This window comes from Schistocerca piceifrons, chromosome 1 (genome assembly GCF_021461385.2).
Source record: "Schistocerca piceifrons isolate TAMUIC-IGC-003096 chromosome 1, iqSchPice1.1, whole genome shotgun sequence".
Taxonomy (NCBI): domain Eukaryota; kingdom Metazoa; phylum Arthropoda; class Insecta; order Orthoptera; family Acrididae; genus Schistocerca; species Schistocerca piceifrons.
The window spans coordinates 637310997-637331653 of record NC_060138.1 but is presented as its reverse complement, the minus strand read 5'-3'; the positions used below and the strand labels follow the sequence as shown (position 1 = coordinate 637331653).

General features: G+C 40.0%; 1 protein-coding gene across 2 annotated transcripts in view; it reads right to left on the bottom strand.

The window, feature by feature from the left end:
• Positions 1–20657, bottom strand: part of LOC124805031 (ARF GTPase-activating protein GIT1) — a 226538-nt gene that overhangs the window by 165792 nt on the left and 40089 nt on the right. For both annotated transcript variants that reach the window (XM_047265460.1, XM_047265452.1), the window contains exons 2-3: positions 13405–13648; positions 2543–2732 (exon numbers count right to left, since the gene is read on the bottom strand). In XM_047265460.1, the coding sequence (XP_047121416.1) occupies positions 2543–2732; positions 13405–13648 (434 nt within the window). The remainder of the gene's footprint in view (positions 1–2542; positions 2733–13404; positions 13649–20657) is intronic.

The following is a 20657-nucleotide window of genomic DNA, read 5'->3' as shown; positions in this document are numbered from 1 at the left end:
GATACCGACTACTTCCCTTCTCCTACTCTCCACCTTCCCCACCCCTTTACCTCATGGATCCCTACTCATCACTGTTCACGCCACCTCCGTATACACCACCATCCTTCATGCCCATGGTCTTATGGCTACATTACCTTTGAACATTAATTTTCCCCAGATCCTTCATACTCCAAACCCCCTCATTCCTCATACACCTTACTAACTTTATTCTAACCCACAACTACTTCTCCTTTGAAGGCAAGGTGTACAAAAAAATCTGTAGCACAGCCATGTGCACCTGCATGGCACCTTCTGAAGCCAACCTGTTTATGGGCCATGTAGAGGAGACCTTCCTAGCCTCCCAGAATGCCGAACCCCTAGTCCAATTCAGGTTCATTGATGATATCTTCATGATCTCGACTCAGGGCCAAGACACCCTATCTTCATTCCTTCACAACCTCAACACTTTCTCTCTGATCCACTTCACCTGGTCCTCCTCAACCCACCATGTAACCTCCTCCTCTCTGCTGGCTCCATCTCCACCTCTGTCCACATTAAACCCACCAACCACCACCAGTACCTGCATTGCAACAGCTGTCATCCCTTCCACACCAAAAAATCCCTACCACTCAGCCTGGACATCTGGGGACAGAGTATCTGCAGTGACAAGAACTCCCTTGCCCAATATGCTGAGGGTCTCACCAAGGCCTTCATTAGACAGACACTAACCCCCCCCCCCCCCCCAAACCTAGTCTGCAAACAGATCTCCCGTGCCATCCCCCCCCCCCTCAACCTCTCACCACCCCCAAGAACCAGCTGCAAAGGAGTGTCCTCTTCACCATCCAGTACATTACCAGACTAAAACAACTGAACCACATCCTTTGCCATGGCTTTGATTACCTATCATCATGTCCTAAAATGAGGGCCATCCTACCAGAGATCCTTCCCACTCCTCATGAAATGGTGTTCCATGGACTATGCCTCTTCCAATCCTAGCCCCTTGCCCCAAAGATCATATCCCTGTGGAAGACCCTGGTCCAAGACCTGCCCAGTCCAGCCAACCAGCATTCCCTTCTCCAGTCCTGTCACAGGTTTATCCTACCCCATCAGGGGCTGGGCCACCTGTGCAAGCAGCCACATCATTAACCAGCTCTGCTACAATCACTGCACAGCTTTTTATATTGGTGTGACTACCACCAGCTATTCGCCAGGATGAATGGTCATGGCCATACTGTGGCCATAAAGAAATTGACCACCCTGTGGCACAACATGCAGCTGAACATAACATACTTTATTTTAATGGCTCCTTCACTCACCAAGCCATCTGGGTCCTCCCTGATCCGCACAGATGGGAGTTATCCTTACAACACATTCTCTGCTCCTGTAATTATCCTGGTCTCAACCTACAGGAACATACTGTTCCCCCACCCTCGACACAACAGTTTCTACCTCCTCTGTCCTATCATCTCTTCCCCAGTCTCATCTCCCATCCTCTTTGTTTGCCGCCCTTTGCCAACATGCTCATCCATCTTTCCCCACTCCTCTCTATTTTCGTTCCTTTTTCCACCCCGCCTCCCTGCCACAAAACCACCTGATGCTATGCCTGTTGGTATTCTAGTCCCTGCACACTCAGCCAGACAGTGTTCCTCTCTCCCTCCACCCATACACGACTATCCCTTCTCCTTCCCTGCTCCTTCCAGACTGCTGCTACCATCCCATGTTAGCTGCATTCTGGCCTTTTCTGCCAGAGTCAGCGTTAAATGTGATTAACGAAGTGATATATCTGTGGTCATAAAATTTTCCCAGCTTCATTCTAGACAACTCAGTCTTCTCCTAATGACTCGTGGTCAGATACAGAAAAATAATTATTTATCTCACATTAAATTTATTATCATCCCCCTCCCCAGTTTGACATTATTGTTTCCCCACAATAAAATCTACTCTGCCAGTATATCTGACAGCAATATAAATATTTTCAGTATTGTCTCATTCAGATAGAACAAATACACCAACAACTAGTTATTTGCTAATACTGTTATTCTATTAGTCACTACAATGTGTGAATTCCTAAGAGACCAAACTGACGAGGTTCAGTCCCTATACTTACACATTACTTAAAGTAACAAACTAACTTATGCTAAGAACAACACACACACCCACCCCCGAGGGAGGACTCTAACCTCTGGCGGGAGGGGCTGCGCAATCTGTGACATGGTGCCTCAAACCGCACGGCCACTCTGTGCAGCCTATGATGTGCAAATAAAAAACTTTCTGTAGGTGTCTGGGACCCAGTCACCCAAAATGTAGTCAGCTAATTTAATCAATCACAGATTGTAAGCCTACATGGTACCTCGTCATCTAAAATAACGTTAGCTAATTTATTTGCAGAAACAACATCCCAATCCCCCTTGCTGTTACAAATTCTACTAATTGAAGTTATTTCAAAACTGCTATTTGGAACACACCTCTTTTTTTCCCTACAGATCTAGTGGATACTTTCTAAATTTTTAACATAAAATGCATAAATAAATAAAAAAGAACATTTTATTATCAGCAATGTTACCTGATGGAAGTAACAAGGATCTGCCCCCTGTGATAAAAGGCGAAGGCTAGTCTCCAAATTGGCAGTCCGCACGCTGGAATGCAGCTGCTGGCTTAAATCATCTTCCTGAAGGGGAGGTTCATCTTTCCCTGGTCTAAATACGAATGCAAGATGCAGATATTTTGCTCGGATGAAGTCAGTTTTCTTTGGACTGCAATAAAGAGGAATCCCTTTACTTGGTCTCACATGCAAATAGTTCATAAATTTACTGACATGTAAGACTATTTACAAGATTATTGCTGTGGAAAATAAAACACTGAATTTAGGTTACCTAACTGTTCAGGTACCACGTACCAAAGATTTCAGTGTGAGACGTAGAAGAGACTATGTCAAAAGTACAATTTTACTGTTTTACGAAGAAAGTCCTAGTTTTTAATAGAAAATCAAAAAAATAAAGCTAAGTAATTACTATCTCAAATAAGGGAAAGTCCTGAATGGAATAACAACAATATGGGAAGGAGAGGTTGCTACTCACCATATAGAGATGATGATGAGTTACAGACAGGCACAATGAAAAGAAACACTAAAATATTACGATTTCAGGCAAAGTCTTTCTTCTCAGAAAACACACACACACACACACACACACACACACACACACACGCACACACACATTCACACAGGCAAAACTCAGACACACATGGCAATCAGGCTGCAGCACCCGGAGACAGTAGCCATGTGTATGTGATTGTGTTAATGTAGTGTGTGTTGTCTACTTCAGAAGAACTACTTTGTCCAAAGCTTAATATTTTAAAAGTCCTTTTTTTTATTGTGACTGCCTGTGATTCAATGTCTCTTCTATGGGGTGAGTAGCATCTATCCTTTTTCATTACTGAAATTAATTTTTTGCTTATTTGCAGCTACATGTCTGCTATCCTGATAAGCATTTAAATCACCATGCAAAGATACCATAGCATGATGCTACAGTGGCCGATGCAAAATGGTGCAGCCCACTGATAAAGTGGATGTGGGCTGCCCCATTTTGTTTTGGCCACTCCAGCGGTATATAATGATGCTGTGGTGCAGGGATTTCAATGCGTATATTATTTTTTTTTTTTTGATATCTCAAAGCAGGCCTATTTTAATCACTAGTATGAAAGACTAGCTAACAGATACCCCCAGGGATAAATATTTGCAATAATATATTAATGAAATAACACTATAATGGAAATTACAGAAGGAAAACCACATTTACATTTTCTAATGAATAATGGTTTGTGAGTACGCAAACTTAAAGCTCTGAAAATTTACACACAAACACACACACTTTGTTTAGTGTTCTCATGACCCACGAGATACTCTTTTTGCTTAGAGAATCCAGGTTTTTATGAAACCAAATTTTGTTACAACATTTTCCCTGCATATACCTTACTAATTTATAGGAACAAATGAAGCATGGGTAAAAATGTTATTCTTTACCAACTACACATATGCACATGGCCAAAAGCAGGGGACCAGCATGACACACATTCCAAACTCTATCAAATGAATCCATCTCCCTTTTCCCCTTTTACTTGTTCTGCAAGCAATACAAACCTAAATCCATTTGTCCTTTACTAGTTGTCCCATCATGGCTCTTTGATGACTGGTATTGCTGTACAATTACACTGAACAACAAATTTGAATGATGATGATGATGATTAGTGTTTTAGGGCGCACAACAACGAGGTTATCAGCGCCCATAACAAATTTGAAGTGAAAGTGTGTAAAGTGCAGGATTTTGAGTTAGGTATGTTTATTTCAGTATAAAATTATACAAAATCATCATCTTCATAAATATTTAGCTCTAGCTTTTTAAAACAGTAATCTATATTTTGGTATAAATAACTCACTAACTAAATATGCATTCATGTTCCAAGATTCAGCATAGCAAATTTTAAGTGAATAATTACTCGAATTGTGTGTTATGCATTGATAAATTTCAGTGCCATTCTGGAAGTACAAAAGTAAAGCATTAAAAAAATGAAGATAATATTACATGAATGAAAATACTTTGTAAGTCTACTTTGTACCAGAACTACGTAAAGCACAAAAGAAAATGTATGAACTAATTGGTCACAAAGATATATAAAGGATTACAAATGTTAAATGTCCTTATGTACAGTACATAAAATTACAAATTTTGTTCAGAGATAAATTCAGAAGATGACCATTTTCACTTGGCTTGATGTTTATACACATACTCGGGAACATCCCTTATGACAGTCCAGTAGTAATCGGCTAAAATAGTAGGGCTCCACTTTCTGGCATACCTCTTCTCAAATGTGGCAATATCTTTACGAAATCACTCCCCATGTTCATCATCAATTGCACCACAATCTTTGGGGAAGAAGTCAAGATGACTATGTATGAAATGCATTTTCAATGACATTTTGCAACCAAGTTTTTCATAAGATGACAACATGTTATCTTACAATCTCCTTGTGATTTATTGCTTGTTTATTCCATATTAACTGTAAAGAGACTGTCTTAAAACATTCCCTTACCTGCTTCTCATCACCTTGTATGATTTCATCAAAAGTATGGCCTCCAAAAAGCCTACGAAGGTGCCCTCCTTTACTTTGTCATCACTTAATTAAGGGAATTTTTACCTTAAGTACTTAAATGCGTCAGCATCTTTGTTCATTCCCTTAAAGTTTTTCATAAGACCCAACTTTATGTGCAACGGCAGGAGCAGAATCTTTTTAGGGTCTACTAGAGGTTCACTCTTAATGTTCATTATACATGGTTGAAGAGGTTTTTTGGTGGGCCATTCATGTTTACTGTAATGAGATACATGAGCTCAGCTATCCCATTCACAGAGAAAGCAGCAATATTTAGTATACCCTAACTGCAAATCTAATAGCAGCGCAACCACTTTCACGTCACCACAAATCTGCCATTAAGAGTCATTATACTTGATGGCTCTTTCATATGCACACTATGCCCAAATGGAATAGAAGGAAGCTCAACTTTGATGAATCAATAGAGTGTCTCCACTCATCAGGGTTGAAATTAATTGTGAGAGCCTTCATTAGACCATTTATATCTACACATGGTACAAGACTATATTGCATGTTAAAAAAATTGAGTGAATTACTGCTCTCTTCTGTGGTAGAATGAAACATTTACATTGCTTTCCAGAAAACTGTGCTGCTGCAATTTTGATGCTAAGATCTCAGCCTTAGCTTTAGAGAGCTCCAAATCTCTAATGAGATCACTTAACTCATTTTGAGGCTATTTTTGTGGATCATCAGTTGATGATATATTTGGAAGAAACTCTGGATCTTGTGGTGTACATGGTTCAGGACATTCAGAATCTCCATCAGAAGCAATCTCGTACTCTGTCGGCATTTCAGGTATTGGCAATCCTTCCCCATGCAGAACTGGACATATGGCAGATGGAATGTTAGGATGGATCGCTCTCCGCTTCTTCTTCTTCTTCTTCTTCTTCTTCAATACTCCCTTCTTGATAGTAGGAGCTATACAAAAGTAGCAGTCACTGACATGGTTAGTTGGCTCACATTAGATCATAGGCACTGCAAAAGGCATTGAATGTCCTTTCCCATGCATCCAGTTCCCCGAGGTTGCTGGCCCAAGTGTTGCAGATCACATGTGGAGCCTAGGATTTATCCTGATCACCTATTTTGCACCCAAAATAACAACTGTTAAGCTTTTTAAATCACTGGAGTTCTTTGCTGTTTTTGTGAAGCAAATGTCACTTCTCTACAAACATAGCAACATGTGTCAGCACTGTTAACATAAACTCGTGTCATTTTTGTTCACTCCAATAGCAGTCAACTTGAACAACTGGTAGTTAATCTGGTAACAAATGTGTAGAAATTATTACATGCATTAATAAAGTCACTAAAGTTGAAGAGGTGGGAGACAAAAAGATCACTAAAAATGGCATCATAATGTTTATATCCAAAATATTGCACACAAGACCAGGAACAATAATATAATCCATTGTTACTAGTTATTATGACTTTGACAAACCATTATAATGTTGTTGTTTTGGTCTTCAGTCCAGAGACTGGTTTGATGCAGTTCTCCATGCTACTCTATCCTGTGCAAGGTTCTTCATCTCCCAGTACCTACTGCAACCTACATCCTCAATCTGTTTAGTGTATTCCTCTCTTGGTCTCCCTCTACGATTTTTACCCTCCACACTGCCCTCCAGTACTAAATTGGTGATCCCTTGATGCCTCAACTTCTATTCTCTTCTTGTCTAAACTATTTATCATTCACGTTTCACTTCCATACATGGCTACACTCCATACAAATACTTTCAGAAAAGACTTCCTGACACTTAAATCTATACTCAATATTAACAAATTTCTCTTCTTCAGAAACGCTTTCCTTGCCATTGCCAGTCTACATTTTATATCCTCTCTACTTCGAACATCATCAGTTACTTTGCTCTCCAAATAGCAAAACTCATTTACTACTTTAAGCATCTCATTTCCTAATCTAATTCCCGCAGCATCACCCGATTTAATTCGACTACATTCCATTATTCTCGTTTATTATATTATTTAATTTTAAACTTAACATAAAAATCTGTATATAATTATCTCGCTGTAATAAAACAATGCAAAATGAAAACCAGGGCTATTTTGAATTGCCTTTGTGATATTCACGATCAGCACATTAGAACTCATAGGAATTGAGTATTTTCATTCAATTTACTTTTTCATTACTGCACAGTGTTATCTGTAGCTCCCTCTCTACACCCAAGGCACTTATCAATTTCTCTATTACCTTTCCACAGTGCTTGTCACATCATCATCACAAACTTTATCACCAGGGATGCTACACCTTTAAAAACCAACATCCTCATGCCCATGCTGCCACGGACAACACTGTCTCGACACCAAATCCATCACCTCATTTGAACTTGCTAGTTCAATCACATTCTGACCCATAACCATTTCTCCTTTGAAAGCAAAAGACGCATACAAATCCTGTAGAACTTTACTACATATAGACAAGGCATCTTCCTATGTTGAAGTGTTTATGAATAACCTACAGGAATTCTTCCTATTCCTCCTGCAACACACCTGAAATCCCTTGACTGGTTCAGATTCACTGATAACGTCTCTCTGATTTAGACCAAAAGCGAGGGAAGAGTACCACCACTTACGCTAAAATTCACTTCACCTGGTCCTTCTCAGTTCAGTTCAACATATTATCATCCTGAAAGTTGATATATCCACCTCTCTGATGACTCATTAAAGATGTCCATCCATATCAAATGCAAAAACTAACAAGAGTTATCTCCCCCACCCTACACACACACACACACACACACACACACACACACACACACACACACACACACACACACACACACTGTGAGCTGTGAACCATCCCAAATCTTAGGTCCTCATAACTGTCACAGAGTTCAATGACAATGCCTCATATAGCTAATCCATAAAAAGCAAATGACACCAATAAACCTGTCATAACTGCAACAAATCAGCCACCATGCAGTACTCCCCTTATAAAATTGGTTTGAAAGTGATTATACGCAAAGCTCAGTCGATGAAAGGAAAGAAATCTAAAAAGAAGGACTTCCCCTTGGAGAAAGGTCCACAAAATACACCATACAGACAACAGAGTTCCCACACCAAAGATTAAATGTCTTTCGCCATATTGCTGTGACAGATAAAAAGTAAAACGCGATCGACAGTCCACGCTTTTCGCTAAAACTGCCAATAACTCAGGAGGCTAAGATACACTGGAAGGTCAGTTAAAAAAGGGGCACTGGGTCAGGAAAGGGCAAATCGTCAAAGATTGATGACAATGAGCACAAAGTGGTGGGGAATCAGCATGTAACAAATGGTGATGGCTAAAATGACAATGCCCAATAAGCACCCTAGCTAAAATCGTCTCACGATGTGAGGGATCACAAGAGGTCAGCCAAGCCATTGGGAGAGGTTTAATTCCCCAGAGCTTGTTGCCATGAAGAGAAGACGAGTAGTGGTGATGCTGAAGTGACACGCATACTGAAGATACCCAAAACATGCAGCACGGAAGGAGAAGAGGTGCTATAAAGACTGGGGCCCCATGGTAGCCAGGCACGAACTCACCAAAGGGTAGTGAACCCCCTGGGAAGTTTTGGGAAAGTTTGATGATATTTGCTACAGGTTTTGTCTACCTCTCACCATGTGTCATACTCTGAGCAAAGGATATCTTATTACAACACTTCCTCCCTTCACTCCACATGCCCCCCAAATGATTAATTTCACTCAACTGACAACATCCTAGTCCTTTGTTGCTCCCAATTTTGCACTCCACTGATCAGTCTCCTGAGGATGACAAGAGACAAGACTCACCCCATTCAACATTTCATACTGGATTTCAGGCACAGGAATTTTATATCCAATGAAACATACAGCCACATATGAAAGCCATCACACCAAGTATCAGATGAGCTGCAAAGGGTTGTATGTAGCTATAGCTAACCAGCTTCTTAGCTGAATGAATGAATGTTCATTAAAAAATGTAGCTAGCAACAAACTCTTTATTTCAGTCACTAATCCTGCTCTACACCACAGCTCTCATGACTTCAACAGGTGGTTCAATACCTTTACCATTTGCATCTTCTGTTCCTGCCACGCACCCAAATAAAAAAAAAACCCTAAAACTACATCAAACACATCTTCCATGATGAAGTAGGTGGTAACTCTCCCTCTATTACGTACCCTGCTTCAGTAATTCCCCAAGCCTTTAAAGAAGTCCATGCATTATAAGGAAACATCACACAAGAAAGACAAAATAAAAATGTGACACCACCATGCTTTTTGGTAGCATTATTTAGTTAAAATACTTAGCCTGGTATGATGTTCACCGCTGATATTATTGGCAACTTTATTTCTTTATATTCTGCATCAGATTGTTGCACAAAATGAAGACAATCTATATTAGATGTCTTAGATATTGTTGTTGTGTAACAGGCAAAAATAGACATTACAAAAAGGATCAATAAATTTCCACATGTGTCATCCATTAGACAAAATATACCTTTACACATAAGTCTTGTGGGTGTCACAATTTTTTTAAGTACTTTATATCCCGCAATGAGTTGAAGGAAAAGAGCTCTAACATTTTATCTTCATTCCACAAGTAGCTAGGGTAATGAACGTTCAGCAGTACAGAACCTGCCAGTATGTGGACAGGTCCAAAACAACAATCGTGTGACAGGTGTCTTTGAGACTGATCGCTAAGACCTTTTGTTTGCTTCAACAGGCACCCTATAGTTTCTTATGTAGCATATTTTGAAGTTTTTCCAACAGCATTGCATCGTCTCTGCAATCCTAGAGTTAAGTCCAGATCCTGACAACCTGTAATACACAGTGTTGCACCATCAAACTTCATGGTGAGCACTGCGGCTGCCATGAGTTGACAGTTCTAGAGAGATTTAGTACTCATAAGCTCTCGGCTTGTTAAAGCCTAGATTTGATCAGATCAGCACCCAGCCCTGAACAGCTCAATTTCTTGATGTGTTCACATTTGGCACCAATCATGAGTGGGGTAAGCATTATCAAAATACCATAGAAGCCGCAAGCATTCTCCCCTATTCTGAAGGAAATTTTTGATATGATAAGCCACTAAAATTACTATCCTGTTCTTGTTGTAAATCAAAAACACTCTTACTAAGTTTTTAAGCAGTCCATACTGATAGTCTTTTGGACTTTAGAGTCTCTGAGCAGTAGCTAGAAATGTGTATTTATTTAATGGAAGCTTTTTTTTTGCTGTTATTTTCTGGTATTTTTGTACCAAAGATTATTGTCTTTTAAGAAAAGGTAGAATAATAAGACAGGGCTGGTAGGTGAAAGTCACATATGAACTCAATGCAGGCATAACAATTCGCATTTTGCAGTTCAGTTGGGTGTCACATTTTTGTGCACGCCTGCTGCTCAGCAGAAGCATGTAAGCAACAATGTTAAAATTTGAGTCAGTTATCCAGTAGGGCATAAGTTTATTGGAAAATTTAACTAACAACATAACACCACTAACACCGCTGAAGAAAGCTATCAACAACATATAATGCCCAACAGAGAGAGTCACATTCCTAATTAATTAAAAATACAAGCAATTGCTTCTTTTCACTTTTGGAAATTTTGATTATCTTGCAAAATAACTGAAACACAATTTTAAAAATTCTACTTCAAGCAGTACGGCAGCACTTAGCACAAAGACAATTTCCCACACGATAAATAAAATTGTCCAGACACAGCAGGATATAAGGTTAATTTATTATAACAAATTAGAAAATAAGAGTGTATTTAACCTGCATTTTTGTTATGTGGAAGGTTGCTCTGTATCCTCATAGTATAGAATAGCTGTTATTCTTCCAAGGAATGGAGCTAAGTTTAAACAAGAAAACTGTAAATTTATCTGGTGATTTTTGTAGTTATAAATACTGTAGTAATTACGAAGGTAATCCCAAAAGTAAGGTCTCCTATTTTTTTTATAAGTACATAGACCTGTTTAATTCTACAATGGTTTACATCAGTTTACATCTTGAACATTTAGCTATTTTTTGACATTATCACCATTCCTGTCAATGCATTTTTGTAGACGCTGTGGCAGTTTTTGTATGCCCATGTCATACCAGCTCACCGTCATGCTGTTTAGAAAGTTATGAACCTCTTCTTTCACCTCGTTGTAAGAGCTGAATAGCTGGGACCACAATTACCGCCAACAGGTGTTGTGAGTGTCTAAAAAAACTCAAACGGGCAGTCCATAACTGGAGAAGAGGAATGGTGAGCAAGGGCGTACCATTTCTCCATGACAACGCTCACCCACACATCCGGCAAACTGTTGCTCTCCTGCAACAGTTTCAGTGGAACATAATCACCCACCCACCCTATAGTCCTGACCTGGCACCCAGTGACTATCACCTGTTCCCTAGGTTAAAAGAACAATTGGCCAGAAAGGTGAAAGAAGAGGTTCATAACTTTCTAAAACAGCATGGCGGGGAGCTGGTATGACATGGGCATACAAAAACTGCCACAGCATCCACAAATATGCATCGACAGAAATGGTGATTATGTCGAAAAATAGCTAAATGTTCAAGCTGTAAACTGATTTAAACCATTACAGAAATAAACAGGTCTGTGTACTTATAAAAAAATAGGAGACCTTACTTTTGGGATTACCCTCGTATATTGCATTAATGCCCGAAACATTATGTTTGCGCCCTCTCTCTCTCTCTCTCTCTCTCTCTCTCTCTCTCGCGCACACACACACACACACACACACACACACACACACACACACACACACACACACACACTCATATTTCATGTATAAAACTGACAGTCACCGAATTTATGACTTCAATCCAATTATTAACTGTGCATTATGGTCAGAGAATCTTCATGTAAACTAGTAGTGCTTTGTGACTGAGTAATTCAAAAGGTAGTGGGCATTTAAATCTGATAAACAATTTATCTATTATTGTGAAGGGTTCATAGTGAATGCTGGCAGGGCTCATGCTTCAGTCCTTTTAAATTACAGCTTGTTTTCGACAGCTGTCATAGTGAAGTGTATCAAGATTAATGTCTAAGTAAGGTACAAACATTACAGTTGTCAACAACATCAACATATGGATTCTCTTGGTACAATTGTGGATAGCAGAGAAGGTTAACAGATACTAGCAACTTGTGCATGTCAATAGGTAAAGCAATGTGCAGTAGCTGACCATACAACACAATAACATTCACTTTAATGAGCTATTCCTGATTAGAATGCCACACACACACACACACACACACACACACACACACACACACACACACACACATCCATTATACTACCCACCAGGTTCATCAGTGCAGTCAACATGTTAGTTGCACGGAGAAGGTCCACAAGTTTTATCAGTCATAATTTTTACTCCATTTGTAAAAGGGCATGTTCTAGTTAAAAATTAATTGCTTGACACAATAGATTCTTTGCGAAAGCTCCCTCCCGCACAAGACAGTGGTGATGGTTACATATTGTGAAAACGTTTACAAGCTCGGACTCTGGACCTCTCTTTCTCCTAAAGAAATGGGGGGATGCACCAATACTGCATTGCTTCCTCAAATGGCAACGGAACCTTGTCTTTTAAGATAAAAATGTACTTAATTGTACTCTTTTGTGTCTTAATGGCTGGAAGAACAAGGTGTGGACTTCCATCACCCACAGTGACTCCAAAAGTCATTGATGTCACTTTGGTTCCTCAATAGGTTCATACCCTTCCCTACATACACAGTGCAGACAACATGGTTAGCCATAAAACATCATTACAGTTACCATCCAATTACAACAATCTTGACATGGCAAAGAATTAGCTAGGTTAAGTGGTCACAACTCAGTGATCACACTGTATCAGGAAAAAAGGAAAAATAAATTAACAGATTGCTACTCACCATAAAGATGCCATGCTGAGATGCAGACTGGCACAATGAAAGGACTGTTACACATTAAGGTTTCTGCCAAAGCCTTCTTCAGAAAGGAAAGAGACACAAATACACACAAGCAAGAATGTGTGTGTGTGTGTGTGTGTGTGTGTGTGTGTGTGTGTGTGTGTGTTTGTGTTGCTTTCCAAAGAAGGCTTTGGTTGAAAGCTAAATGTGTAACCGTCTCTCTGCCGTGCCTGTTGGCAACTCAATGTGTCATCTTTAAGCTGAATAGTACTTTATCTTTTTCGTAATATTGTTGATATTCAAAACTGGACTTTCCATTATTTGGGAGAAAAAAAAAGTCAGAAACACACAAATACAAACTGAAAATTCAAACAGTGGCACAGAAAGCTTCAACATGCACCTGACTATCACTACAGAACTCACTGCAATGGGTCTCTTGGATGCGGTTTGCGGTGACTAGCCAGTCGCCCAGGTTCCAGCAATGCATGCTCCCATACACTGTTAACAGCGTGGCTGTTCAGTGACTGCAATAACAGAAGCTGTGAAGCACTCCACACACTGCGCCGAAGGGACTTTATTTGTGATACATGTCGCCCCAGACTCCGATGTACAGAGCAACAGTCATCGCAGAGGACAACACATCTATTCACCGATGCCCAAGCAGGGTCTGTAATAACAGGTTACCATCAATAGAAGTAAAATAACCAGTTTATAAAACAGCTGCAAGGCATCACTGATTAAATTAATTATTTCACTAGATATACATCTCAATCTTTGCAAAAATTCGTCTCAAAATGTGTGTTTCAGTATGTCTGATTGAGATAAAGCTTTACTCAACTCAGAGATTGGTTTGAATACCATCGTCTACCATAGTCATACTAAACATGGCCATTTGAAGTAAATTACCAGACAGTTATAAGAGGGATGCATAGTTTAATGTGTACATTGGAGACTCGCGCGACTAGATTTTCACACATTAACAAATCCGTGTGATATGTGAAAGAAGTGATAAGTAACTAAACAAATATCCTAGGACTGATAGAGGACTGAGGTCCCAGGTCTTTGGAGTCATGTACTGACACTTATCCCATCAGCCAACAAGCCACATTACATTTGATTGTAACAAATATTTATATTGCACTACCACATTAGCAAACAGCAATAACAACAATTTAAAACACACAGTGGGCCTTCCTGTCCAACTAACATCATAACTGAATGGCTCTACAAACTAGCAACATTTCTGTAACACATATCTCAAGAACTAATTTAAAACTCCAATTTATCATTTGTTCCTAACCACACATTCCGAGGTCCACAGGTCATCTGCCTTAATGCTACGGGGCTGGGTAGAGAGCATGTGGTGTAGAGTAACAACCATGAGACTCAGGTTGACTCGAACTCTCGATCGTACCCTTTCTCCCAGGGATGCTAGTCCTGCAGCATTATGATAAAACTCTCTAGTCTCGGAAGGTATGAATCGAATTTAATGACAAGTTCATAGTTTGCATTGGTCTGGGAAGAATGCTCTAAATAGCACAATTACAACAGCACTTCCTGAGAAAAACAGAGTCCCTATCTGGCAGAAAGTTTTAACTCGCCATAAAACATTTAAATATTTCATGTTTGAAAAGCATTCTATGCTTTCATGAGGGTGCCTATTTCCTAACTGTTGTAATTTTTCATTTCCACAAACGAAGGTGGGTAGAAACAGAAATAACCCCCCCCCCCTCAAGCGGGTAAACTAATTTCCATAACAATAGTGGATGCGGGACATACTTTGTACATATGTAAAGAATAGCTGTTTTTATGTTACAAAGATAAACATGTAAGAGAAAAATCATAGTTTAATTAAAGACAATGATGAAAGAAACTTACATAATACGCACTAAAGAACTGTCTAATTAAGGAATAATGAAATAGAAATGACACACACACGCAGCATTAAAAAGCACAGTTACATCAGATCCCAGCCAACTGCTTATTCGATTGCTCGTTATCTTGTAGAAAATTGCCTCATTGTGGGATTGCGCTGCTAGCTCGTAATGTGGGTCATTTTCCTGCATGGATCGTAATCTTTTTCTGACCTAGCTCACTGTTTATTTTACACTATTGTTGCTCACTCTGATGTATGACAACACAGTTTACCACTCTTAGCTGAAGCAATAATGAGGGAATAGGTATAGGCTCACAATTGTGAAACAATAATGGATTGGTACAAAACAATTTTATTTGCGTTTGGCACGCTTTATACACAGGCGCACCCACCTGAGGGTTAATGGGCACACAAAAACCTTTCTGTACTTCACATTACATCAGACTCATAACATTTTTTAAGCTACCTATTCACAAATATGAACGTTTCTATAGAATAGATAGTGCTTACAGGTGCCAGGAATTTCCATGTGCAGAATGCAAACTGCAAGAAAATTTCTCCTTACCACCGAAGAGACCTCAAAAAAAACATTGGCCTATTAAGAAATCTTGAGAGGTGCCCTTAGCAAGAAGTAGATTATCCTAAATGGAACAGAACAATCAGATGCTACAGCAGGTGTGACTAACACAATTTCTGTACCCCTGACTGAACTTGCCAAAGTGTTTTTGCTACACAAACAGCAGCAATAAGTTACAAACTGTGATAGGTATTTATCTTATCTATGTCTGGTGTAAAAAGAGGATCATCAATTGGATTTATATTCCACAGCCCATCCTACGATGTACAGCTGAGGATACAACTTACATTGTATACCAATATCATTACCATTTCCTGATCCATTAACAAATTACTGTTTTACTTTCACGGTCATTTAACTAAATACTCAAAGGAGGAAATAAAAAGATGCTGCTACATACTTTCTAGTGTGTGCACTTCTTGTATTAAACAATAAGACTTTTCATGAATATCAATGTTTCTCATGCAACATTCACCACAGAAGTTCTTAAATATGATAATATGAATCTTCTCCCAGTCACTTGGAACACTTTTGCTAATCCAGTGACTTCACACCACCTGCCGCTAAAAGGGGAGCAAGTTCGTGCACATAATCTACAGGTAATCAAAAGGTATCCTATCAGGTCAAGTGTGATTGATTTTAGTTAATTTTCAGTTCCTTAATCTTTTACCTCTATATGAAGTTGAAAAACGAACCAACTCTCTTTGTTCTACTAATATTTGTTCACTCTGAAACAGTTTTTAGCTTACTGGGCCATTTTATCTATTGTGTCATTTCCTTAAACAGTGGAAAATCCAGGGTGGAATGTAACAATATGATGAAAAGGAAAGTTGCTATTCACCATATAGAGGAGATGCTGAGTCGCAGATACACAAAACAAAAATACTGTCACAGATAAGCTTTCAGCCAGCAAGGCCTTCGTCAAAATAGATGACAGACACTCGTCGCACACACTTATGCAAACCAACTCACACACACTTTTTTTTTGTGTGTGTGTGTGTGTGTGTGTGTGTGTGTGTGTGTGTGTGTGTGTGTATTTTTGGCGAAGGCCTCGCTAGCCTAAAGCTTATTTGTGACAGTCCTTTTATTGTGCCTATCTGCGACTCAGCATCTCTGCTATATGAAGAGTAGCAACTTTCCTTTTCATAATACTGTGTCACTTCCTCATCTGCACAATAATTGAAAGGATAGCCATCATCTTTGGTAAAATAATTTTGGAAAATAGAATTCATTATTTCACACCCTCTCTCCTCTCTCTTTTTCTCATTCTAAGTATACTAATGAATTAGCAAGCCGCCCTGGCTTCACAGTAACAAATTAACACACACAACTGCTAATTGTGAAACAGTTTATTAGTGATAATCATATCAGAATCCCTGCAGTAGTTCCTGCAATTATCGTTAGCATACAGGCAGGAAAATAAAATGGGAGACTTTAAATTGGGTATACCTATAGACAACCAAACAGATGACTGAGTCACCAACTGCCTTATGGGGTTTTTGTCAGTCCAATATACATTTTACTTTCAAATTCATTGAATATTCTTCACATTGCTCACCTAACAGTAATTTTGTTTCAGAACAATGTTTTGGCTCTGTTTACTTGCAATGAAGAGATCTCTACACAGTGAAATAATTTTCTAACATAGTTACTCATAACCTTGCGTGGCACATACCTATGTAAAGTGCACTGTACTATACTCTTTAGCTTTATTCACCGATAATTCACTTTTTCAGTCCACGAGATGAATGTCTAATATTGGCTGCTCAAGTACACTAGACTCTCGCCCTTGTAATCCGGCCTCTCAGTAATCCAGCACACATCCAAAAACACATGCACAATGAATTATCATGCATTGCAATGCTTAGTTAACCAAAGCTTTATATACTGTATTTGAAATTTTAGCTTTCTTTACAGTTTGGAATAATGTCTTCTAAAAGGAAACACATTATGCTAGACTTTAAGCAGAAACATGAAATTTAAAACATAGAGGATGTACTTTATTAAATCCAAAAATTCCTTAATTTTCAAAGAAAACTTAGTCATTGAGTGTACAGTATACTGTACATAATTATACAGTCGTCGAAAGGTCACTGAAGTTGAGCACTGTCGGTCTGCCGAGTGCTGTTGGCAAGCGGGGTGCGCTCAGCCCTAATGAGGCAAATTGAGGAGCTACTTGGTTGAAAAGTAGAAGCAGCAGCTCCGGGGTCGCAAACTGACATACAGCAAGGAGAACGGTGTGCTGATCACATGCCCCTGCATATCCGCATCCAGTGACGGTTATGGGCTGAGGATGACACAGTGGCCGGTTGGTACTGCTGGGCCTTCATGGCCTGTTTGGGAGGAGTTAGTTAATTAGCATTACATTGGTACTGCATGTTTCTGGTTGTCATATAATGTATTCCAGGAAACCTCGGCAGCTTCAGCACCAGCAGTGTGAGACATCTTCATGCTGTCTCCTCCTGTGTCTTCTTCTTCATCACTTTCATCATTACTTTCTTGCACGTTTTTGATTATTTCTTCATCTGTTAAAGTTTGGTCCATATCACAGTTTTCGTCATTCAGCCACTTAGTAACAACTTCATCAATTTCTTCTCCTCCTGGAAGGTTGTGGAACATGTAAGCGTACAAAGTAATTGATAATTCTTAATTGACTGGCTCATCACTGTCGCTCACAACTGGATCCAACTTAGCATCAATGGGTGGCCACAATTTTCTCCAGCTCTTTATTATGGTAGCGCTCTCCACTTTATCCCATGCTTCGGCTGCTCGGGAAACATTATCACATATGTTAATTGCTTTCTACGCCTTCAGCATAGGCTCGAAAGTCGGACCTTGATTTAGGCTTATTGAAAATTAAATACTTGATAAGGAATTCAGTAGACTATCAGGACAACTGCATAATCACCAAGAAGTGCACAAATAGGGATGTGCCTTGGTGGAATAACAACTTAGAAATGCGAAGAAAACAGGTATGGAGACTATTTAATATTGCGAGACGTAAAGGACAATGGGCTAAATAGTGTGAGGCCCTTGTCAACTACAATCTTGCAATCAGACAAGCAAAGAAGGCGTCCTGGAAGGCAATCTGTGAGGAAGTGGAGAGCACGGTTGCGCAAGCCAGACTTCACAAGATTCTCACTAGAGTACCAATCAATTCAGGAGGTATGTTGAGGAAGGAGGATATGCAAAGACAGCACATGAGATGCTGGAACTGCTCCTCAAAACTCACCTTCCTCAATATTCTCTGCCGGACAACACAGTCCACAAAGTGATCCCAGAGAGACAACGGTTCTCAGGCACTCAAAGAGACGACTGGGAATCGGCCAAGGAGATTGTGAACTTTAATAAAATCCAACGGGTGGTGGGAACATTCCAACCATTCAAGTCACCCGGCCCAGATGGAATTTTTCCAGCTCTCCTGCAACATGCAGGAGAGAAGCTCATAAGAGTCCTATGTAGGCTATTCAGAGTTAGCCTAGGAGTAGGCATCATTCACAATGCTTGGAGGACAGGGACGATTGTCTTCATTCCAAAGCCAGGGAGAACTGATCATACCAAGGCTAAGGATATGAGACCAACCAGTTTGTCGTCCTCCATTCTCAAAACATTGGAAAAACTTGTTAATGTATATGTTGGGGAGAGGAGGCTAAGTAGGGCCCCTCTACATTCAAACCAACATGCATATCAACCAGATAAATCATGCGAGTCAGCTCTCCACCAACTCGCTGCGAAGGTGGAGAAAGCACTTCACTTCCACGAAATAGCCCTCTGCATCTTCCTGGATATCGAGGAGGCCTTCAGTAACAATATCGATACCATGGTAAGGGCAGCAGAGGTGCATGACCTGGGGACCACTATATGCAGTTGGATCAGGGCAATGCTTAGTGGAAGGAAAGTAGAGCCTACCATGATGAATGAAAAGATGGTAATTAACACCACTAGAGGCTGCCCACAAGTAGTAGTTTTGTCCCCTCTATTGTGGAATCTAGTGGTGAACAAACTCATTGAGGAATTAAATGCCAGACAATGCTTCTGCCAAGGATACGAAGATGACCTTCTCATAGTAATACTTGGCAAATTTACTGACAGTTAGAAATATGGCACAAGGAAGTTTGGACATCATGCAAAATTGGTGCATTAAACAGGATCTGAGGGTTAATCCTAAGATTCAAGTTGGAATCTAAAGCTCTTTGATGAAACTCTACCTTTGAAGGGAATAGTGAAACATCTAGGGGTAACCTTAAATGAGAAGCTAACATGGAACCCTCACATTAACAAAAAGTACTTGAGTACTGGAAGGGCTTGTGCCAAAAACTGGGGCCTAAGCCCCAGGGGTATACACTGGATATACACCACAGTGGTTAGACCTAGGATTTCCTACAGGGCCGTAGTGTGGTGGAAGAATGTAGAACAGCTGGTTGCAGCTAAGGAGCTTGCTATGGTGCAGAGATTGGCCTGCTTAGCCATAACAGGTGGAATTAGCAGCACACCAACTGCTCGAATGGAAGCCATGCTGAACATGCCTCCTCTACACCTTTGGGTCAAGATGGAGGCAGCAGCTGGGGCATACATACTTAAAACTGGTAAAAATTGGGTCTCATACAGATATCCAGAATCATACACTATCATAGTGAGTGAGGTAAATATAGGAATGGCTGGGGAAATGCCTGCTGACTATATAATAATTCCCAATTGCTTCGACAAGCCTTAAAACAAAATAATTGGAAGTAGGGAGCAGTGGGATAAAACAGTTAGACACCGTACGGGGGACATGGTTTGGTTCACTGATGAGTCAAAAATAGACCAAGGCGTTGGGGCAGGGGTGTACCGGGTTCAGCCAAGACTGGAGGGCATCATCTCGCTAGGAAAACTGGCCTTTGTATTCCAAGCTGAAATTACTGCAATCAGGGCATGTGTGGAGGAGAATATGTGTAGGTGTTATAAGGATCATAGCATCTACATCTATTCAGACAGCCAGGCAGCCCTGAAATGATTGGCAGCTCCTGCAACAAGATCTAAGATTGTTGTAGAATGCCACAGGACGCTGGCAGAGCTAGGGGGAAGCAATAGGGTAAACCTAGTGTGGGTCCATGGCCACTAAGGGATCTGTGGCAATGAACAAGCCAACAGATTGGCTACGATGGGGACAACAACTCCATTTATTGGACTGGAACCTGCCCTGACAATCACCAAGGCTATGATCAAATTAGAACTACAGAA